A 24193-nucleotide genomic window follows, 5' to 3' on the forward strand; every position below is an offset into this window, starting at 1 on the left:
GTCACTGTTTAGAACAAAAACATAGAATGTTTAAACTAAATCAGCCTTCTATTGAATCTTTTGATAAATTCTATAGTTTAAAAATATTTTTAGGAATGTCTTCATGCTGCAAAATAAATCACCTATTTTTCAAAATCAAAGGTGAGAGTCTCTCACATTAAAAGCCTCTAACTGCTGAAATATTAATTAAACAGAAGAACTGCTCAGCATATTCCTGAAAATATGGACATGAATGTAACTATTGTCCAGTGTTTCTTTTGTTATGTAAATTATATTGGCGTTGAAAGTAAAACATTGCCTCAAAATTTGTGTGCCTATTTTAATATAAAAGAAATGTGATTAATGACCTGAAATTCAAAAGTTTAAATAATTGTGTTTTTATAATAAAATGTCACTCCTTAAAAAAATATTACTTTTCAAATCAGATACATTTCTCTCAAAACAGGGCCACCCTGGCAAAGAGGGTCAGTCTGGAGATAAAGGTGCATTGGTGAGTTTGAAAACTTTTCCATTTATTTACATAGATTACAAGAAAACTTTTGTTTCCATCTTTTTCATAGTATTTCATCTTTATGACACATTTGTCACATTTGTTGCTTACAAGAACTATTTAAGAAGACAGTAGACAACTCATGACACATTCAAAGCATCTTTTCACTGATAAACATACATTAAAAAATTAGAGATTGTAAATAATATAAAGATTATTCTTTTAAAGTAAACCTCATCTTGGAGTTTATGGAGTGGCAATGAAAAGTTGCACACATTTCATACAAACAATTTGCAGATATTTTGAGTTTTAAATTCTGTTGTATGGAGTACTCACAAAAATTCTTCAGAACTTGCTTTGTTTGAAGGTATAAAACTACATGCAGAGACCATGCATTTTTTAGGTCATCTTCAACTCAATGTCAGTGTAAATTATTTTTTTCAATCTTATGAAGCCCTGAAAGGCCGTAGAGCTCCAAAAAGTGTTCTGCTTACTCAGTATTGACCCTTATTTTTCCAGAATAGCACCCTTTATAGGACTTGAATTCAGTTTCAGTTTTTAGGGGCAATACTAAAAGGTATCCTGGATGACAGGATGAGTGAATTAAAAGGACATTTCAGAAAGTACAGCACCACTGACATCAGCGTATTATATTTGTCCAAAGTGTTGTTATCTGTAAAAGACATGTGAATTTTATCCTGGTTTCTTAAAAAGATAAAACTTACACACAGCATTTATGTTTTGCAAGTCAAGGCCTGTTGCCATCTGCCAGTTCTTATGTCTTTTGAATTTACTGATCCATTTCAGCCAAATTTGATAGAAAGTTCAGTTTCTCAGAGGTGTTAACAGTCCAAAGGTTTTGTGAAAAGGCACATTGGAGAGAGGAAGAAGACCCCATCAATGTCCCCATTAGTAACAGATTTTATTATCTGTCCGTCTCAGACATGGGAGAATCAGCAGAGCAGCTCAGAGGTTCATGTTTCCAGGCTTCCTGGTTTCCACCCTTCGCAGAACTCAGTTTCTCTAGGCCCTGCCATCAGATTGCATAGATCCAAGCTGAACATCATTAAAATGCTCAGCAAAATGTGACTAAAAGAATCCAGGCACCAGTCAGTATTGGTAGCACCATGAGCCTTTTAGCTTCCAGGCTTGGAATGTCATTTTTGTTCATTTTTTTTAAGACCATGATTTTTTGTTATTCCCATTATTTTGGTCTCTATTTGTGACTTGTGACATCATCATAATTAGCCTATAAATTTTCTTCAATAGAACACCACTGGTTTCTAAATGGCATATTTATTTTTCTGATTGTTTGTTCCTTTTTACAATTTCTATTGTTTCAGATAATTTATATTATGGATATATGCTTCCCAAATATACAAGTTAAATCCAAGTTCACAATTAGTTCACAATTCCATTAATAGTTTATGGTGACATTGAATGGTGCTTTTTAATGCCTTAACTTTTCTTAGTGGCAGGCAGCCCAGTGTTATTTTGCTGTCTCATACATTATACTGAAAGAATAAGGATTAGATTCTGAAGAGAACTGCTTGCTAACCAAAAACTGTACAAACAAATGTTCTTTGCTTTAATGTATTTTAGGGGCCTCCGGGTCCTCAGGGTCCAATTGGATATCCAGGTCCTCGTGGTGTAAAGGTAAGATTTAATTATTGGATTCCTCCTCTCACACCTTTTGAATATATGCATGTGGGTAATTATTTATATTCTTCCTTTAGGGTGCTGATGGTGTACGTGGGCTCAAGGGATCCAAAGGTGAAAAGGTAAATCTGACTGCAGTTAATTCTTTTCCCTTTTTACACTGCAGCCTCTTCTGTCTCCTTCACTGCAGTGTGCTTTATCTCGCAGCAGTGAGTTTATTTTTGCCTTTCCCTAAAGGCATACCAAGCCTGGTGCCTAAATCAGTGACCTTCATGGTTATTTACACTGGTACAAAGTGAATCTAAAACTTTCATTTTTTAGAATGGTTTTCAATCCTCTTTGCGCCAGTGTAGGTAACTTCTCTCTAAAGTGGCCTTGAGTAGAGAATTAGACATCACCTCCCTTATTAGTAGATACTGTAGTGGATATTGAGAGGCTTGTGCATCAGAGAGATTTGTGGTGACAATACTTTTTTTATCTGTTTTGATAGAGCCATAAAATAGATCTGTATTTTTTATGTACATTGGTCAATGGATTTCTAGGATCAAGGTATTTTGTCCCAGATCTTTGGCTTTGCTGAAGTGATGGACAGCCCCAGTCTGATCCATGTATATGAATGTGAAGAAAGCTCTTATTTCCCCTGATGCCATTAATTCTGTGTGTAGAGCTCTTCCTAGAGCAAACACCAACCACTGTGGTCTGGGCTGACTCCTGATGGTCTGTGGTGGCTGAAACCACAGCCAGTGTTGGTTTACAGTCACACTTCCTTCAGCACTCAAAATAAGAGACACACAACAGACTCCATCAGTCATACTCCTCCTGAACACACAGGCAAATCACTCCTGTGGCTCTGCTGGCTAGTATATATATCTATATATAGATAGATACATGATCTACAGATATTTATAGATATTTCTAAAGCAGAAGACTCCGTCTTGCCAAAAAGCCTGGATTCAGAACTTGACTCAGATGCCAAGAGCTGCTGTACATTTTCAAGCCTTCCTAAACCACAGTTTGTCTAGGCTGCATGCTCATTTTAGAGTTGCTCATTAAATCTAAGCTGAAAAAGTGTGTGTTTAACATCCATGGAGACTGGACAGTTCAAAACCCCAGATTTGTCTTGTGCTTTATTGGATGATTAATATCCCGCTTGGACAAAATACAGGACTTATATATAAATACAGTTCATAGATGTGTGTATATATATATCTGTGTATATCAATGAATACTGATTAGCACAATGTCTGCAATGCTTCTGTGTTCCTAAAACTGATCTCACAGTTGCAGTAAGACAGTGAATTCTACCAAATACCTCCAAAGGTCACGCAAAGCTATTTCATCCTTTGTTCTCTTAGTGTTTTAGATGTGTGTTCACAGGCCTTTTTGTACTGAAATTGTTCAGCTGCATTGCATGGGGGAGAGCAGTGCAAGAGAACCAAATAAATAACCTTATCATTCAGGGAAGCTCCCATAGATCCAGAATGATTGTCCAGGGGTATCAGAGGAGGCCTATCTCTGTACTGACCGGTAAATGAGACTAGAACTCTTTAGGTATTTTATCTTTTGTTACCAGCAAAAAATTCTGTTATTCAGCTCTCTCCTCCTACACAGAATAAAGTCAGTTCTTGTAGATCTCAATAGCAGGAACCTCACTGTGAAAGCTGAAGAAGAATTTCAGCTCATTTGGCAGCCATTTGGTCAGTAGCTGGCACGTGGTCAGTCCTTGCTAAGGGTTCTCATGTAATTATTACTGGCCAGAACCAAGCAACTTTTACAACTGAAGCTTTTTTGATGTATTCTTCACACTGCCTTTTTCATTTCTTTCTAAATATTAAGAAAAGCCACCTTTAAATTTAAAATTAGGAAATATAAGATGATCACATAAAACTTTGTTTCATCATATAGAAAGCATGGCACAACTGCTTTTAGACTGATTTTTGGTATTTTTTTTTTCAATAAATTATAGTGTCACCTCTTTTGGGGTTTTTTTGCATTAACACATTTTATTGAAAAACAGTATTTACATGTTAGATTTGTTTTGGGTTTATTTTTTTTATTTGTTTGGTTGGGTTGTGTTGGTTGGTTGGGGTTTTTTGTGGGTTTTTTTGGGTTTTTTTTGGAAGGGTTTGTTTTGTTTTAGTTTGTTTGGGGTTTTTTTTTGGTTTTTTTTTTGTTTGTTTGTTTGTTTTTTTGTTTTTTTTTGTTTGTTTTTTTTTTTTGTTTTTTTTGTTTTTTTTACTTTTGATGCCTCCTTGCCTATTTTGAGTCGTTTACCACTACCTGATCTACTTCTATCACCCTTTCTATCACCCTTTGTTGCATATTCTACGACTACTTCTAAATTCAAAAGGGCTTTAGCCCTGAAATCCATCTCACTCGGTGATCAGGGCGAAGATAAAATTTAGTGGGCCTGGGAATGCAAACAGCATAATCCTCATGAGGATAAAATACAAAGATTTCTTGCTTCTTTATATTTTTTTTTCTTCAATAATATCACATGTGCACATTGTCACTCTCTCCTGGTTTTATTGACAGTCCAAATATTCCTCAGATTTGAAATCAGCAGCATTACTTTAGCATACAGAAAACTAATAGCATCATAGCAAAATATTTTACTATGCATTGCAGGGGGTGATTGGGCCACTATGCAGGGCTTGGCACTTGGACTTACTAAACTTCAGAAAGAGAGAACCAAAGGCTGATCAGTTTATGGTTGAGCAAGACATAAACAACTCTGCTGAACACATCTGGAAATTTCTGCTTGTACCTGAACACACACATGTGTAAATGCAATTTGTCTGAGTACTGTGCTTGTACTTCAGCATGGAGACCAATTTACAGGTGTTTCTGCCTTTTTCAGGGTGAAGATGGTTTTCCAGGATTTAAAGGTGACATGGGTCTTAAAGGTGACCGGGTAAGCATTTATTCATAACCTATGTATTCTTAAAAGTTTAAATTTTATTGTTTTGAAAGGATCACGGAAGTGAACAAATATACTTAAACCAAACATAAAACAAAGGCTAGTATTTTAAAATATTCCTATTCTCTGTGCATGCACAAATTCAATCCAGAGATATGGTTCTTGTGAATCAAAAATGGAACAATCATAAAGAGGAGGAGAATGTCAGTCTTGAATATCCTTTTCACTGAGCTTCTTCCTATGGAATTGCCTTTCCCAGATTCCAAAATCTTGAGTATTTTCCTGAGGAAAAGTTATCTGTCTAGGATAAAGATATTTCCATTCCAGCCTGCCATTTTGCTATTTATTTAGCCCAATGGGCAATTACTTCCTTTCTTAGGAAGTGTTGTGGAGGTTGTCAAAAAGCTTTACATAAGAGGCTCCTGGCCTGTATCTGTAGTGTGTGTACATAAATAACTGTGAAGATGGTAGCCACATAAGTACTTAGATAATGACAATATTCTTCCTCTGGACTGCCAAGGTGCCTTCTCAAAAATTTAGGAAAGGAAAAATAAGAATACAGCTTCCAAATGCAGCTGTCTTCAAGCAAGACAACTAGACTCTAACACTCTGAATGTGACATTCACTGCCTAATTTTTATATATTTGCATTTATATAATGAACATAAGTAGTGATATTTCGCTAGTAGGAAACAGGACAGGGCTTACAGCAACCTGATCTATTTGGAGATGTCCCTGTGCACTGCAGGAAGCCTGGATGACATTTAAAGGTTCCTTCCAACCCAAAATATTGTACAATTCTATTCCCTGTTTAGATTTACTGAAAAATTATTTTTAAGTAATTGTAGGTATTCTTTCCAATATATTCATGAATATTGTTCCATATTTATAAGATGATGTATTTTAGGGAGAAATTGGTCAGCCAGGCCCACGAGGAGAAGATGGCCCAGAAGGTCCAAAAGGTCGAGCAGGTCCATCTGGGGACCCAGGTGCTGCTGGTCCAGCTGGGGAAAAGGTCAGTAGCCAGAAATCAACATAAACATGCCATTGCCTCATAACAAAGCTGGAATCCATAACCTCCATCACTGAAAAACAAGCCTTCAGGTCTGGAAAATCTTTTTGTGACACTACTGCAGACCACTGGAGTTCCCATTTGATCAAGGATTGAGAATCCTTATCTTGTAAGTATGCAAAGAGGCATTGTAGTACTCCACCTGTACATAAGGCAGCTCCATTCTTATCCCAAATTACATACAGTGCATGCCAGCTGTGGAAAACACAATGCAAATAAAATAGCTGGGCACAAAGGAGGATAAAGGTGCTGCTGAAGAGTGAATTCATATTGAGTCATAGTACAACAGACGGTGACTTGGAAATTTTTTTAAATGGAAAACATTGCCTGAATAGAAATCCAAAATAGGATTAGCAAAAGGGAAAGGGGAGGACTGATGAAAGGGTGGTGAAAAAAGAGAAATCAAGTGCAAGGCACAAATCTCTGTAGAATCCTGGCTTCAACAATGACCATTTGAGTTTGGTATAAAGGATGAAGAGGAAGCTGAGAATGTGTGTGTGGATACTGTCAGAAAGGAAAGGTGATTTCAGCAATGGTAATATAAATAACTGGAGAAGTATGATAATATAAGATAATATAAAATAACATAAAATTATGGTTCAAAAATGTGTATGCTACATATATATAAGTGTAAGCATATATCACTTAAGTGAGAAGATGCTGATGAAAATATTTCCCTTTAGATTTTTTTTGGTGAACTATAGCTTCAATTCTAGTTTTCTCTTGAAAAAATAGGACAGAGGATGCATAAACTAAATCTAAACAAAACAATCCTTTTTTAAAATAGTTGGTAGATTTTAAATTCAAATTTGAGTTATTTTTAGTTCTTATTCAAATTGCTTGCTATGAATACAGCATATCCATTTATTCTTCACTGTGACATATTTGGGACTCTCACAGTATACAAGTCAGCCCTAAAGATCAGAAGATATTTGAAAAAATGTTGGAGTTAATAACACTATTAGCAGGCCTTTGAATTTTAGACCCATTTGGAAATATTTACAGCTTTTCTTACCCACTGGAAGGCATACATCTTCTCTGGATATTCTATGGATACTTGACCAGAATGTAATGGGTCAGAGAGGAAGTCTTTGGTGCTAGTCCTGTGATATTTATTTTAGTGTAAAAACTGGAGTAGTTGTGAACTTTTAGGTCTTCTCACTACATTTGGAAAGTCTGTAAGAGCAGATGTCTTGTTCCCCTGTCATCATATGATATATTTAATGCAAAAGTACTTTTATTGTAAGGAAAGTAATGAAATTACCACAATAGTTCTTCTTCTCTGTGTTCTGATTCCATTATAAGAAAACTCTATTTCCCAAGTTGGTATAAAGCTGGATTTTCTTGGTTAATGAAATCTCAAGTAGGGTGCCAAAAAAATTTGAACATATCAGAAATGAGCTCATAATAAAAAAAAATTCTGTATTCACAGTCACAACCTAGGCAACTGGGCTTGCTGACCCAAAAAATCAGGGACAAAACTTTCACTGAATCTGGCAAGAGTTTGATGTGCTGTCGTGTTGCAAAACATTTAGATCATTGCAATACATGTGGCTTGTTTCAGGGTGGCAAATAACTGACAGCATATTAAGTAGTTTCTTAAATGTAAATATGGTTCTCAATAATGGCTCACCAGACACATGTGCTTACATGAATGTGATAATACGGTACATATTTATTTATGTACTGTATTTTTTACCAATGGACATTTTTGGGAAAATGTCCTTCCCCATGCAAGTCTCTCCTTCCTATTTATCTATGGTTACTGCAAAGTTACAGTTGTCTTTTCCATTGAGATCTTCTCCAGAATTTGATATTCTAGAACATAGAGAAATTCTTCCCCAGCATTCCCATCTTTCAAAGTCTGAAACTGCTTTCCCCTGCCTTTGAAAGTGGCAAACCACCACTCATCCTCTAGAGGTCTAAAGAGACCAACTCAATAGAGTAGGGCACCGTATTTCATTTCTGGGAATGGTTGATGTCAGTGCTGATCAGTCTTTTCTGAACACAAGTTGGTAATGGTTGTTGACAAATCCATTGTCAGCAAATAAGCAGTGGAGTATAATTTAACATAGTTTCAGTTTAGAACTATTCAAGAAAAGAATTGATTCTTCGAATGCCTATTCATGAAAGTCAGAGATCACATTGTATAAATTAAAAATAATTTCTTCTCACTTAAACCTATTAACACCCCGATTTTTTAGAGAATAATTATTGTTTAATGATCTCAACCACATAAAACTGCACAGCGCTTCATGGAAGAAAAAACCTTTGAGGTATTGGTTTCTTTGTATTCATTAACTGGAGTAGGATTTTCTGTTAAGTTTGGGGCACTAAGCCCATTGGTGATTAATTGTAAAAATGAGAAATTGATTTAATTTAATATTGTATTCCATGGAGTATCATCGCTCTATGTTGGGGAAAAAATATTTTGTATAGAAACTTGCTGAACCTCAAAGGAGTGTAAAGTAAAATTTAACACTGCCTTCTCATTGCAGGGCAAGCTTGGTGTACCCGGACTGCCAGGATATCCAGGAAGACAAGGTCCAAAGGTGAGCTGGAAATGAGCTGTATATTGAGTGTTTTGACACTGGTCACAATGGCACTTATTTCATTTCTGTGTTTGGGGAAGCAGGGTGTGGATATCAAAGAAAGGGCCATTTTTCTCATTTTCTTTTTTGACAAAGTAAAATCTTCTACAGTGCGACCCCTAGGTCAGGCTCTTTATGGAGAACTGTCTCTTAACTCTTCTTAATATAGTACCCTTTAGCATCTTGTCCTGAGCTGCATTGTGCCAGCATCAGACTGGCACCCACTAAACAATTGGAAAAGGAAGGAATTGCTGACATTCTTGAAAAAGAATAGGCACTATATTGACTAAATGGATGCTAGTAGTGATGGGAATTTTCAGTGTGCTGCAGGGAGTCCATTTGTGTGATTATCGTTTCTTCCATGGAATAAACAATATTTCTTTAAAACATATAATTTACAATTTTCCTCATGTTTTCCTTTAGTTTCTTTTAAGACAAACATGACAAAACACAATCCTTAGTTAATTTAAGGGCTTATATTTATCTTTCAGCTACTTTACATATTTGGATTACAATAGAAAACCACACGGGGGCTTCTGCTTTAAAACGTTTTTATGAAACAAATTTCTATCAAGTTCATCCTAATCCATCTTTAGGAAATGGGCATGTTAAATTAATTGCAGGATCTCTTTTCTGAGAATTAGAAAGAAAAAAGATGGAATAAAATCTTACTTCCACAGACATTTCACTGCATAAAGGAGTCCATTAGGGAGGCATTGTAGCTCCAACCCTTCTCAAAGAATTCCCATCTAGCTAAATATCACAAGTAAAAGAATCCTTTACCACTCCTATACATCTGAACAATCAACCTCCAGTAAAGTCCTCAGGTCTATTCTTCTTTTGATTTCTTTTTATTTCCAAATTTGAAATTATGGGGGTTTTTGGATGAAATCCAACTTCCTGAGTAGCAAAGTCTTTTTCTCACTCTGCCCTATACTTCAACCCTTTCTAGTCAAGTGAATGGACTGTCTGAAGAATGCTTATTCACTGAACACTGCATTAGTGAAAAATATTAAAACTATCTATGGAAGGTACTCATGAAAACTATTCACCTTGAAAGACACCAGGACTTTTAGCTTCAGTTTCTAAACTGAGATTTTAGTCTCATTGTTCTCCTTTAGAACTGTCTTTTGAAAAATATAAGATAGAGTTTTACATTATTCACGTCTAAGAAAAAAAAATTATGTCACATTCCAAATAAAAGTTGATTGTTTCTTTTTTCAACAAGGACTTGATCAAGAACTTCCTTGCACTAAATTTTTATCACATTAAAATTGAAAATAATTCTCAAGCTGCATTCACTGTTGCTCTTCCAAATTTTTGCTTAAATTTCCAAGAAAGACTAATGACAGCTACAATAGATAATTCACTAGAGACTTCTTTGGAAACTGAGTCACAGGCCAGTTCGAATTAACATGAGGGAGTGAGAAAAAAAACAGCAGAAAAATAGGTTAGCTATGTAAAGCAAATAGGAAATCTTGTCCTAGTATTATCAAGAAAGTTGATATAATTCTTTTTGTTGATACTTACTTGCTTTTTGTTAAGTTCTTTGCTATGATTTTTTTTAGAGTTTTTTTATCTGATAATTTTCAGTGCACTTTTATTTTTCTCTAATCCAGTCCCTCTTGATTTGAAACACAGTTTCAAAAACCACTTTACACATAAGATATTTAGAACCAAGTCATGACTACTTGTGCCCCATCGTTTGGTCTGGATTTTTGCCAGCCTTTTAATGTTGAAGAGCATGCTTGGGCTTCACAGACTAGAATTTTTTGTTTTATTCTTATATAAAGTTATAACTAGTGAAGAATTAAGAAGAAAGAAAGGAAATGAAAGAAAAAGAATACAAAAGGAAAGGGAAGGAAGAAAAATATTACTTTTCTGCCACCAGTCAATGTCAGCAAGGGTTTCATTAGAATCTGTGTTAGTGAAGTTGTACTGCCTCTAAGTCTTTTATAGATAATTGGAATGGTTATGTAAAACAAGATTTATTAGAGGAAAAACAGAAGTAAGAACAAGAGGACAAAAAAGAAAAAAAGTTCATTTCAAAGAGCACCAAGAAATTATATTTTAGGGTTTTTTAATATGCATTTCACTTGCACTAAGATGCTAACAGCAAGCTGCAGAGACATAGATGCATTGTGACAGCATGGACTCTGGCTAGTAAATTTTAGTGGCCAACCAAACCAAACACTCTCTACATTTTCATCCCCACTCAGTTAAAAGAATATTTTTTCATGATTATTGCCTCTTTGATCCTAAGTTCCTTATGAAAAATTAAAACCTTGGCAGGTAAAATGTCTGCTGGAACTCTCTGCCAGCATCAAAGAAGAAAATAGTACTGTTCCCATTGGATTGGGCAGTTGGCAGAAGGAAAGGGGAGGAAAAAAGGAGGAGGAATAGAGCTGGGAGCAGTTTCATGTCACATCATCTCATAAATTCTGCCTATGTATGAGTTACATGGATCAGTTAAATGAAACTGTCCATTCTTTGATTTACAGTGAGTAAAGAACTTGAACTAATTAATTTACAGCCCAGTAAAGTGAGTAGAGTATGTGGCAAATCCTTACCATTTTTTGGAATTATTTTTGAAAATAATTTTCTTACTGTGAGGCAACGAGTTTGTCTTCATTATGATACAGTTATTTCTAGTGGGCTCTTATTAATTATTGCTTTCCTGCTTTAAAAAGGTGAAGATTTAATGAATATTTTATTTTCTAATAAGATGACAGATAATGTCCATTATATATCTTGATTTTTTTTAATGCTTTCTGGACTTAAGGCGTTATGGTAAGTTTATCTACAGCTTTCATAAGTTTATTTACAGCTGTTGAAGTTGCAAGTTTGACATGTGCAATGTGCATGACTTTGGAGTTGTGCTTTATGTGCCTATTAAATGTTGGCCCTACCACTGTTTTGCTCTTGATATCCTCTGACATTTGCATTGATTTCTTACATAGGGCTCAACTGGTTTCCCAGGATTTCCAGGTGCCAATGGAGAGAAGGGTGCAAGGGTATGATAATTCATTCTTGCATAACACTATTAGCTTCTAAAATTCAGTGCTGGGGGAAAAGACTGAAACCTAAGGATACAAGTTACTATCTAAAGAATGATAAAAACAGGCTTTTCACATTCAAGATGGACCTCTATCTTTATGTAAAACAGGATATACTGAGGCACCGTTTGCAATTCTTTAAGGTATTAATCTAAATATACAAGAGCTTGCACACTTTCTTGCTGCACATAGTGCCATGATTATATAATTTGAAAAAGAGAATAAAAATCACCTTTGCTGAAGGGCTTGGACTTTTTTTTGGGCAGTATAGCTGAGTGAGTTGGCAAGAACTATTTTCCTGTATCCCATGAATTATCCTGCTACCATGCAATTTACCCTCAAGGAAATTCAACTTGTATTTCATAAATATTCTGACTTGCCACAAGGAAGTTTTTTTTAGGCTTAGCTTCAAAAAGGCAAAATATACCAGGCAAGATGAAGAATGTGTACTGTTACATATATTTTAGAAAATGTAAAATTACATCTTCTGCTGCTTTGTTTGTTTGAAGCAGGTGAGGGGAAATGTGTTATGCATGTTCCTCAAACTATAACAATTAAAAATAGATTAGAAAACAGGGTCACTGTGCTGTGGTCTCTAAAATTCAATTGAATATAGCAGGGTATGTTAGAAAGATGAAGAAATTAAGAGATGAGTCAGAATTCATAGCTTATAGCCACATCAAGTCAAACAGGTAATTTTTTACTATTATTATTATTATTATTATAGCAGAAATTCATTATTTTAAGATTAAATATATGAAATCCAATAGCATTTGCATTACTTATGTACAGTTTAAATTGTTCTTGTATCATTTTAGCTAAGACGAAGATGCATTGTTATCTACAGGCACAAGCAACAAAGCAATGCTGAGTTCATGTTGTAAAAAAATGAGGCAATTGCTAATAAAGGCAGCAGATTGACAAAAAATGCAAAATGATAGAATCAAACAGAAGGCTTAAAATGATGAAAATCTTACTATATTGATCTGTTTTCAGGCATTCATAAAGCTTTAAGCTCAGCTAGGGTATTAACCATGTAATTAATACTATCAAGCTGCTGGTACACTGAAATATTATGCTGATCATCAATGAGCCCATAACTGCAGGTTTTGTAATGAGAATCAGATATTATTGTTAGTCTTGCCTAAAGGGTTATCATGGTGTTTTATGCTACCATGCATACACATACTAAGAAAGACAGTCCCTGTCCCTGAGAAGATCCCAGGCTGAGTAGCATTTCAAAAACAGCACATAAATTTTATTCTGATAAGTGAAATAAAACCAACAGTAAAAAAAAAAAAAAAAACCTGCCAAGAAAACAGATGAATGCATTTAATTCATTTCTGTAAAGGGGAGGTTTGTGCCAGGACATCTCTGATGATTTTTTGGTTGCTGGTTTGTTTACCTCAGATATTCAAAATACCAGCCATCAGGTTCCTTTCTCTACCTGAAAAGTAATTTATTGAATTTTAAGATTCTTTGCATTACAATACACAGCAATTCCAGTGCAGAGCCTGAAGAAAAAATAATGTTCAGCATGATAAAGAGATATATTAAAGCAAAAAATAAGGACTGGTATTCTGGCAAGTTCTGAATCTCTGTCAAGTGCGCATAATTTTGGTAGGTATTACATTGCCCATTTCTGTTATAAATGAACAGAATATAAATGCCCTTTCTTCTCTTTATTAATCTGTGGGGCTGTCCATGGGAACCCAGGAACTTTGTTTTGAGGCTGTTCACAATGCCAAGTCCTTTAGACTACTACAGAGATACTCTGCTTGTTGTGTGCCACCTGCAATACCATTCTAATGTGATTTAAAATGTTCTAATGCCTCTGACAGAATTTGACTCTCAGGCAAATTTAGTGCATTTCGCCACAAGTACCAGTGAACTCAGAAAGATAACCAATTTTATCAAGGACCATGATTCTGTAAATTGAAATGCAAAGTAGATAGTTAAAGGTAAAATAACATTTAAACTTAAGGGAGTTGCTCTCTGCCTCCACTTCAGTAAAAAAATTTTATATCACAAATAGAGTGCCTGCTAAGATGATTCCTGTGAACTTTTCTTTCCAGGGCTTGCATGGCAAACCAGGCCCCAGAGGACAGCGAGGACCAACAGTAAGTTCTTTTGATTTGCAATTTAGAAACTTTCCTGTGTAAATTGCTTCCACTATACTGTGACAAATTACTTTTATTAGATTATAATATCCAGTATTTATCATCAAGTGCATCTGTGTTAAATTGACAGGGTCCAAGAGGCTCAAGAGGTCCCAGAGGTCCCACTGGTAAACCAGGTCCAAAGGTAATTGTCAAGCACACTGTATAGATTGGCTACAGGCTGTTTCTTTTAAATAAATGTAAATCCTTGAATGTACTCTCTTTCCCTTCCAGGGCACTTCAGGCAATGATGGTCCTCCTGGCCCACCAGGCGAAAGGGTTTGTGAAAGCCATCTTTGTTTTTCCCACTATATAGGAGTGTGGTTTGTTTTATTTTCAGTTCTCCCTCTCATATCTCTGTGCTACTTTGACCAGGGTAACCAAACTAAAAAAACCTTAGTTCCAATGATGCTTTTCACAAAGTTATGAACAGGATGGCTGAAGTTTGCTAAAAGTTTCCTCCAACTGTATCTCAGTTACACACAGAACACAGAGAGTACATGCTCACTTTGAGTTCCATCCATGTGCTTTGTATAGTTCCTGTGGATTACAGGTGTACTCACAGCTCAGCCTCTTCAGAGTTCCTTCCCTGCTGCAGCTTACTGCCCATTCATTGATTAGCAAACACTCCAGCCACATCCAGAAGATCCAGAAGTAGCTGAGGTTTTTTGTTCTGGTCAGCTAAGAATTCCCTTCAACCTATTTTCTGCATGCTTCAGAAATCCTATTGTTCTCTCTAAAACAAAATTTTCTGCTTGCTATTATCTTCCAATCAATACACAAATCCACTACGCAGCTCATTGTAGAGCACTATAAAGAAAAAAGAGTATTAATAAATCGTTTTTGTAATGGCAGCACTTGAAAACCAAGTCAATTTAAGTGGATGAGCTTTCTGCCAAAGCATTTTTGCAAAGCCTAAACTTGTCTTTTGTAGCGATATTTCATTAAACTGCTAAACTTCTTCATAGAGGAAGCCTAAAGCTCTTCTCCCAGTATCCACAGCAAAGTCCCAGTGTTTTGCAGGAGTGTTATTCTTTAGCAGGGAGCTCCTTGTGCATTTTCCCCAGCTCCATAATGCCACTTTTTTGGCATTAGCTAGGATGTGGGATGGAGAGAACGAGACATAGACCAAGAAAGAAAGTGTAGGTTGCTTACACTGAAGAGGATCAGAGCAGCCTTCCAGAAGGGGAATAACAGATCCTTGTGGAAGTTTTCTGACAACTCCAGGAGTTTGCAAAGGAGAGAAGTTGTGGGGGTAAAACAATGAGCATATTAATCCAAGATGAAGGTATCCCTGGAGAGAAATTGATAAAAGCAAAGAGATGAAGAATCATAAAGCAACATGTTTCTCATCACTTGTGTAATATAAGTGTGAGGTATCTATTTGCTTCCCAAGAGGGGTGTCAGCCAAAAAATAAAACTGTCATCTCTACTCCTCTGAGACTATTTCAGCTACCAAACATGAAAATAATAAATAATCTATCCTGTGTAGCTACTGTTAAAATGAAATTTAATAGCAAGAATGAAAATGTAATTTTGATAGCATGCTGTTAGCATTCTAGTGCTTTTTCTCACACAATCCGTCAGTCCGCTGACTTGAAACCTGCAAGCCATATTGTGAATGAAGAGAAAAATGTAAAGATTTTTCCTTACAAAGCCTCAAAGCTTGAGAACAGGGGAAATAGTTGAGAAAGAAGGTGGCCTTTAAATGTAAAACTTCAAGTTGTGTTCCTACAACCCAGTTTCTGACACTGACCAATCTCATTCAGGTGTTCTGTAGCTTAGTCAATTTTATTAGTTTTCCTCTATAAAGTTCCACTTTTGGTTTTTGGATGGGTTTTTTTGGGGTTTGTTTTTTTTTTTTTTTTTTAAGCTTTATGTTTTATCCAGAAACAAATGAGGAAATTTAATTTTCTCACACATAAGGCATATTGAAAAACAACCCAAACCCCCCTATGGAGCATATTTGTGTGTTCTGAAGTTGATAATCTTTAGCTAAATTTGTAAAACCATGCTGCATGAAAATTTTCTGTCTCCATATATCTGTATATATACAAAACTATAAAAATAATACATTCATATATCATGGGATTTTTCAACTATTTTTCATAATAGCAAACATGCTGTATTTAATCCCAGCTAACTTTGAAAAGTTTATTCTTTTTGGAATTTTTACTGTTGTACTGGTTCGAAATATTCTCAGGGTTTAGGAATTGCCAAAGATGAATGTTTGACTGGAAGTTAAAAAGATGACCAAAGTATTAACTAAATCCCCTGTTTTATGCAACATGGAAGAACGGTGCTTCAAATTCACAGTTGGTTCCTACTTTATTATGCACAGTTTTAGGGGTAAGATGCAAGCATAGTTGAAATAAGTAGTTTTCCTCATTTTTTTAACTGGATTCCTACACAAGCACTATTGCTTTCAGGAAATCCCTCCAGAGTCTGTGCATGTGAACTGTGACTACCAAGATTTATGACAGTGTGGCTGAGGCTTTATGCTTAAATCCAGACATTACCTGCAGGGTTCCTATATTCTATAATTGAAACAAACTTTTCAGTCCAGCTTGAGTAAAACTTCCCTTGTTTGTTTGCCTTTAATCCAGGGACCACAAGGGCCTCAGGGACCTGTTGGATTCCCTGGACCAAAGGGACCTCCAGTAAGTATCTCTTTCATTAAATTTGTGCAACAACAGGAATTGTAGTTTTTGTAGAGTGCCTCTGAAGTAAATAGTTGCAAATTTATGTAAGGGGTGGTTTATGTATGGATTGAAAATGCTCATGCTGAGCCTTAAGTGTTTGGGCTGACATTTTTAACGTGGTCATTGGTGCAGCTCTGAAGACACTGAGAGCAACGCACCAAACTGGAGGTCTGGTATGTCCTGCCAGAGACCACATGACACACTGAGTTCAGGCAAAATACTACTTTGCTGCTGTATATTTTCTTTGAATGATTGATTCACTGAGGAAAAATGAAGAGGAAGGAGGCATTCATTAGTAGCAGGAACATATAGAAGTAACAGCTCATTTGAGCTGCTCCCTGAACCAGTCTTGGTGCTTTTCTTGTGTGCCTCTGCTCATGTGCAGTACAAAAGCAACAAAGCACCTCCCATGCATTTGTTACTTTTATTTCCAATTCTGTGACCTGAAATTTCATCAAGTACTTCTGAAATGCTTAGATTTGTGTTGAGTCATTAACCAAAGACAAATGGACTTTCCATGATTTCTGAATTTATAGAAATCTATTCTTAACATGTTTGCATTTGGCAACAGTCATTCTCCAAGCAATTGTTAAGACACTATAGGAAAGACACAAGGAAAAAGTATTATTAAAATCCTAGTTAGCTAATATAGGAGCAGTTTAAAATTACCAAAGACTAGTCTAGAAATAAACAGAGAGCAGAGATTCTGATAGCTAATTGCACACTTTTTTTGAGAATGGCTAAGAAATTGCTTGATTTATGTATTTTATAATTGCAGGGTCCACCTGGAAAAGATGGCTTGCCTGGGCACCCAGGACAGCGGGGTGAGACTGTAAGTAAATGCACTCTGCTGTGTTACTGTTGTTCTAAAGGTCATGGTTATGGGATCAAAACCAAAAAAACAGGGATGACAGGGAAAAGGGAAAGAGGCTGGCACCAAGAGGTTACATAACTGTACTTTTCTTATAGATGGGGCAGGGGAAAGCTTTATTTTCCTCCCATGATACAGGTGTGAGGTTATTTTTTGCTGTGTCCAGTCAGTAACATCAGAATGAGATTAAATATTCGCTAGAAGTAAATGAGATTAATACCCAGATCTCTATTTAAATTGAGATCTTTCAGATAATTACTGTACAGTAGTTTTCTCCCTGAATGCCATGTACCAAAGATAGTAGCATTAAAAAAAGTCTTATTGATGATAAATCGCTAGAAAAATGAAAAGTCAAGACCTTTGGAGACTAGGATCAGGAATGATTAAACTTATTAAAATAAAATAAAATTCTGAAACTATGCAACTCATTTAAGAATCACAATTAAAAAATTCTGGCATGAAAATTAAAAATACTATGTCATACTTTTAATTTAACTATCCTTAAAAAACACACTATTTCTGTGTGTCAGAATGTTATTCATATTCCATTATAAAATAAAAATTCTCACTGAGATTTTTCAGGGCTAGAGAAAGCCATAAATGAATTTATTGAGAAATTTTCTCAGCATGCAGAATGTGTTTGAAGCTCCAGCTTCACTGGAAATCTGTTAGTGACTGCTGAGTCACTTCCACTGCTGGAAGGAGAAGCACAGAGCCTGGAGTAGCACATCCCTCTGAAAATCTCTGTTTTCTTCTGCTAGTATTGTCACACTGTAATGCTTTGCAATGATAGTGATTTTTGTCTATGAAACATTATTGGCTCCTTCTTTATTCTTTTCCTTTGCAATGATGCAAAGACTGTTGTGTACCATAAGGATCAATTGTTTGCATTGTTTATAATGCAGGATGCTCAAATTTGTTCTTTAGTCTGCTGTTAAAAAGTTACCATTTTCCCTGGATCTTTATTTCTTTTCAATTTCTTTTTGTCTCACCTCCACTTTAATGCCCTTCCAACTTAATAGTCCATCTGTGTCTTTCTTTATAAAGCATTTTTATGTCAGGCTTTATGATTCATAATATACATATGTAAAAATGTATTTTCAGCTGTCTTTTTAGCTGCATCACTTATGCATTCAAACTCATCTAATCAAGTTCTCCTAGAGAGATCTGTAAAACTGATGGCAATTTTTACTGCTGTACCACCTCAGAGAGATGAAAGAGAGATTAATCAGCATTTCATATCTAGGCATACACACACAAAAAAGATTTCTCTCTTTTATTTTCTGAACAGAGGGAATGTGTGACATGGAATGTCTCATTTACCTCTTCAGCACAGAGGTGAATTTTGCCCTTTTATAACTTGTAAAGGGTAATATAATATTCTGTCATTTTTTTTCACAGGGTTTTCAAGGAAAAACTGGTCCTCCTGGTCCTGGTGGTGTTGTTGGCCCTCAGGTACATAATTTCATTTCATAGCTGACTTCATGAGACCAATGTTTAATGGTTATATTATGGATAAGGCAGTTGCTTTTGCTCTATTAAAGGGATCATATCCATGGTTATATTAACTTTTGTTACAAAAGTTGCATTAACAATATTAGAAAGCTATACTTAGTAATCATCACTGATTCCATCAAAAAAATTAAAATATTTGGGTTACCTTTCCATTTTGTTTTATGTTTTGATTTGGGTTTTTTGTTGGTTAATTGCTGTTTCAGTGGTTTTTTATGTGATTATGAAATTGGTGGTTTACAGAAGTCAGAGACACATTTCTCTACCATTTTAGAAAGAGCAATGCTATGTGTGAATTTCTTGCCAGAGAAAAATTTTCAGTAACTTTTAGATTGTGGAGAGATAAATTATCAAAATTTCATTTGATTTAACCTTGTTAATTTACAACTTAATCGAGCATTTAGAGCTTATTTAGCTAATTCCCTCAGTGGAACTTTTCTGCTAGGGAATCTGAAGAAAAATCTTTCAACTCTCCTGCCTTACAATTCCTGTTATTCAGAAAAGCAACAGTACAGAACTGTTTCAAGGCAAGAATAGTAGATGGATTTCTCTCCTGTGTCCTTTTTATAACCTTCTCCCATACACGCTGTGCTTTAAAGCTTCAGTGCTTAAGGAACAAGGTCAGGATTTCACTCTTTGGAAGCTGCACAGACGTGTCTGCAGGCAAAATGCAATGCAAGATTTATTTTATGGGACAAAGATATTTTGTAAGTCAGCCTTGCCTGGAGGGAAGGTGAGGAATGTGCACTAACCAATGGCAGCACTGTTTGGTAACACAGCAGCTGGATATTGAGAATCTGCTCCTCTCCACTTCCTCCCACACCCTCAAGACATTAAATAACTTCAGGTGACTGAAGCTGTGCTTATGTGCCTAGGGTCCTACTGGTGAGACTGGACCAATTGGTGAAAGAGGCCATCCAGGTCCCCCTGGTCCCCCAGGTGAACAAGGCCTGCCAGGTGCTGCAGGAAAAGAAGGTGCTAAGGTATGATGTGGCTTTGGGGAACAAGCAGGAAGGGACAGATAGAGTGCTGACAGTGTGACATTTCAAATCATCATGAAGACATGCAGAATGAAATCAGAACATACAGTGTAAAATCATGATTGGCAGGTTTCACCCAGAAGGACTTGGAACACTGGACGATTCCAATTTTAGAGCTGAGTCTGCTTCCACTGAAATAATGAGAATTCTTTCAAGCCAAAAATTAATATTTTAGTAATAAAAGCAAAAGAAAAAAACTTCTGCATATAATATGCTTTCAATATACTAATCATATTCAATATTTCATGCTTAGTAATGACATATTCACACCAAGGTAGAAATTTTTACTTTGGCATTTAAAGTCAGATGTGTAGTAGTGAATGAAAAGTAGAATTTCACTGAATAAATTTAACTCCTTGCTTAATTTTTGGCTGCCATTGGTGAACAAGAAAAATATTACTTATCTGGTGTCTATGTAATTCTATTCAATTTTTGATTATAATTGGGTATCAACATTTTTTATTGAATGTATCTTTAAACATATTTTTACGGCTTGTTGTGTTTTTCACTATTTATATTCCATAACTGGTGCTGTATTTTGCCAAAGTTCATTATAAATGTAACCACAGGCTACTGTACTGATAAAATATTAGTGAGTGAATAGCTGGGGACACAGTCTTTGTTTTCATTACTATAACTAGGCTCTGGTAGTTAATTTTCATTGCTCACTGTACACATAACTTTTTAAACATAATTTTTAATCAAAATGTAATATGTTTCCCAGGGTGATCCAGGCCCTCAAGGCATTCCTGGGAAAGATGGACCAGCAGGTCTTCGTGGCTTCCCTGGGGAGAGAGGGCTTCCAGGTGCTCAGGTATGATATAAGCTCTAGAGCAATTGATTGCCATGATATTTCTAAAAGAAAGAAACAATGTATGAATTTCTTTATTTATTAAGTCTCCTACTGTACTTAAAACAAATACAATAAAAGAACAGATAAAAATATAATTGGCTACATAAGAAGTAAGGAATTTATTCAGGTTTGTTTCTTTGGATCTTTACATGTTTCCTATTATATGTGTTGCAAAAGTACTCTTGAACTTTCCAGACAAGCTTTTTATTTCCTTTCCATTTTTTAGGGTCCAGCTGGTCTGAAAGGGGGGGAAGGCCCACAGGGTCCACCTGGCCCAATGGTAAGTAAACATAATAATTCTATGGAAATATAAACAATATTATCTAATAACCTTTTTCTTCTTTAGATGCTGGGATGTTTTCATTAACACAGTCTGTAAAACAGCAGACAGATCAGACTTAACTAAGTATCCATACTAATGAGCATGCATGGATATGGAGGTAGAGAATATCAGAATCCTTCTGCCACTCGATTTAGTTATGACAATTACTTACTGCTCTTGTCACTTGACACTTATGTCAAATTGGGTTTGAGATAAGAGAGGTTTTCCACAGTGGAAAAATCCATGGATAGTGACTCATGCTGTTGTGGTGGGCTTGCCTTGGCTACATGCCAGATGCCCACCAAACTGTGCTGTCCCTGTCCTCCTCAGCTGGACAGGAGAACACAAGATACCCTGAAAGGCTTGTGAGTCAAGATAAGGACAGGAAGATCAGCCACCAGTTATATCATGGACAAAACAGAATGGGGAAATGAGTTTAGTTTATTTTCTATCAAATCAGAATAGGATAGATAAGGAAAAACAAAAACAAGTCTGAAAACACCTTCTCCCCACCTTCCCTTCCTCCCAGGCTGAACTTAACTCCTGATTTTTGTTTTATCCTGCCCCTAAGCAGTGCAGGAGGATGGAGAATGGTTCTCAGTTCATCACATTTTGCCACTCCTTCCTTCACATGGGGAGGACTCCTCACACTCTTGCGCTGCTCCAGTGTGGGATCTCTTGGCAGTGAGACAGTCTTCCATGAACTTGTCCATCATGAGTCCTCCCCAGGGCTGCAGTTCTCCATGAACTGCTCCAGCCTGGGTCCCCCCAGGGTGCAGTCCTTCGGGAGCTGGCTGCTCCAGGGTTGGTCCCCCAAGGGGTCACAGGTCCTGCCAGCAAACCTGCTCCAGTGTGGGCTCCTCCCTCCACAGGGCCACAGATCCTGCCTGGATCATCCATCACTGCAGGCTCTCCATGGGGCACAGTCTCCTTTGGGATCCATGTGCTCCAGTGTGGGCTCCTCCACGGGCTGTGGGAGGATCTCTCTCCCCTCCTGTTGTGCATTTTTTCCCCATTTCTTAAATACATTATCCAAGAGGTTCTGCCCTGTCACTCCTGGGCTCAGCCATGGCCAGCCCATCGGTCCATCCTGGAGCTGCCTGGTGTGAGCTCCACTGGACATGGGGGAAAGTGGCATCTTCTCCCAGAAGCCAGCCCTGTAGTCCCCTGCTAGCAAACTCTTGCCATGCAAACCCACTGCTCCTGTGTTCCCTTTGTACAACTGGGTAAAATCATGTTGTGCAGGAATTTTCCTTCTCGGCATTTTAAGTGTAGTAGAGTATGCTTCAAGTTTCCTATTCTCTGTTGTCATGCTTTATGCAAAGAAGTTCTACAAGGATGCACTGGCATTCAAAACATGCTAGAGTTATTCCCAAATGTGAATTGTGTAGATTTTGACAGTCATCTTGTCAACTTATTTCTTTCATACAGTAGAATTAAGGTTAAAAAAGAAAAGAATCAATCATCACAGCTATTCATGTTAGAAAAAAAAAAAGTAATGGAGGAGCTGAATTTCCATGTGCTTCAACAAAGCTCTCTTATGTCCTTGCAATTCATATTCAGATTAGAATGCATTAAACAAGGATAAAAATCCACACATAGTACAGTACAAGTAATACATGAGACTTGAATTCTTAAAATGAGTTATTGAATTCTTAATGCCAAAAACCTGAATTTACAGTTCTTAACACTGTGCAGTATAATTCTCAAAAGGTACCCAAACAAAGAATGGAATGGAATGGAATGGAATGGAATGGAATGGAATGGAATGGAATGGAATGGAAGCTAGCAGGGAGAGTCAAAAGGGATATCATCTTACCCATTTGAAGGACCTGAAATGTTAAAAGAAAGGATGAATCAAAGTCAAGAAAGCATAGACCAGAATAGTCTCTTCAATCTAAAGGTCCTGTCTTGACGTTTTGTTGAAGGAGCCCCTAAGGCTGGACTGAGCTCTCAGGCAGACGGTTCAGGTGCAGTGACCCAGAGCCCTCCTGAGCATGCACAGAGCAGCCAGCACAGGCAGAGCTGGTGGGTGACACAGCCCACTTTGCCAGCCAGCACTGTCCACACAGGAGCTGTGCCACTCCTGTCATGGTCCTCAGAAAGACACATCACACAGATGTGAGGCAACAGTACACACCTTATGTAGTGATAGTTGTCTGTATTCTGTCTGTTTGAATTGAAATTCAGAGGATCCATGTTTCTCTAATTCTTATAGAGTGTCTATAAGTTAGTATTTTAGTTGAAAACATCAGAACTTTTTTGAGGAGGATATCTCAATTATCCCCATTTACCACCCTTTGGTTCAAATCACAGAGCTCTCTCAGAGCTCATGAATAGTATTCCTCTCATGTGAAATTAAATTGCTAGAGAAAGTCCAGGAACACTATTAATGCTCCCCAGCTAATGGGAGTTCAGTGCCAGCTGAAATCATCATTAATTATAGTCCAGAAGCACACAGAGTGTGGGTGTCAGGAGCACACTACCAAGGACTTCAGTTCATAAACCCATTCCTGTTGGGGCCACCCTTCAGTCATAGAAAGAAACCCTTAGGAGGCTGAGGATTTTTTGCATGTGGTTTTTGCAGTCTTTAAGAAATAGATGGTAGCAGGAGTTGAAAGGGAGTTTGAAGGGCAAAATTTTTCAGTTTTAAAATATATTTTGAGCTCATTGCACTGTAAGCTGGCCTCTTCAGGTACAAAGAGGACCAAGTAGCTCTTAAAGTATTCCAATAGTCCTCCATAGGATTTTTATCTGTTTCATCTTTAATTACTAACTTGTTATCTCAATACAGTATTCAGTGAAAAAAGGTGTGTAGGTGCCCTTAATACTGAGTTTCATTGCACTGTCAAGCACCACAATTAAACCACAACTGCTTGCTTTTTTTCACAGAAGCTCACAGCAGACCATGAGCATCAAATACTCTGCAAATATTTTCCCATCTATT

At 36.6% G+C, this 24193-nt stretch overlaps 1 protein-coding gene across 4 annotated transcripts in view; it reads left to right on the top strand.

Annotated features, from left to right (window-relative positions):
• The window catches only part of COL11A1 (collagen type XI alpha 1 chain), a 124123-nt gene that overhangs the window by 64750 nt on the left and 35180 nt on the right, over positions 1-24193 (top strand). For all 4 annotated transcript variants that reach the window (XM_058808980.1, XM_058808982.1, XM_058808979.1 and 1 more), the window contains 16 exons: positions 446-490; positions 2093-2146; positions 2227-2271; positions 5010-5063; positions 5976-6083; positions 8639-8692; positions 11692-11745; positions 13863-13907; positions 14038-14091; positions 14181-14225; positions 16553-16606; positions 17427-17480; positions 18921-18974; positions 19907-20014; positions 20796-20885; positions 21151-21204. In XM_058808980.1, coding sequence (XP_058664963.1) covers positions 446-490; positions 2093-2146; positions 2227-2271; positions 5010-5063; positions 5976-6083; positions 8639-8692; positions 11692-11745; positions 13863-13907; positions 14038-14091; positions 14181-14225; positions 16553-16606; positions 17427-17480; positions 18921-18974; positions 19907-20014; positions 20796-20885; positions 21151-21204 — 972 coding nt within the window. The remainder of the gene's footprint in view (positions 1-445; positions 491-2092; positions 2147-2226; positions 2272-5009; positions 5064-5975; positions 6084-8638; positions 8693-11691; positions 11746-13862; positions 13908-14037; positions 14092-14180; positions 14226-16552; positions 16607-17426; positions 17481-18920; positions 18975-19906; positions 20015-20795; positions 20886-21150; positions 21205-24193) is intronic.

This window comes from Ammospiza caudacuta, chromosome 7 (genome assembly GCF_027887145.1).
Source record: "Ammospiza caudacuta isolate bAmmCau1 chromosome 7, bAmmCau1.pri, whole genome shotgun sequence".
NCBI lineage: Eukaryota > Metazoa > Chordata > Aves > Passeriformes > Passerellidae > Ammospiza > Ammospiza caudacuta.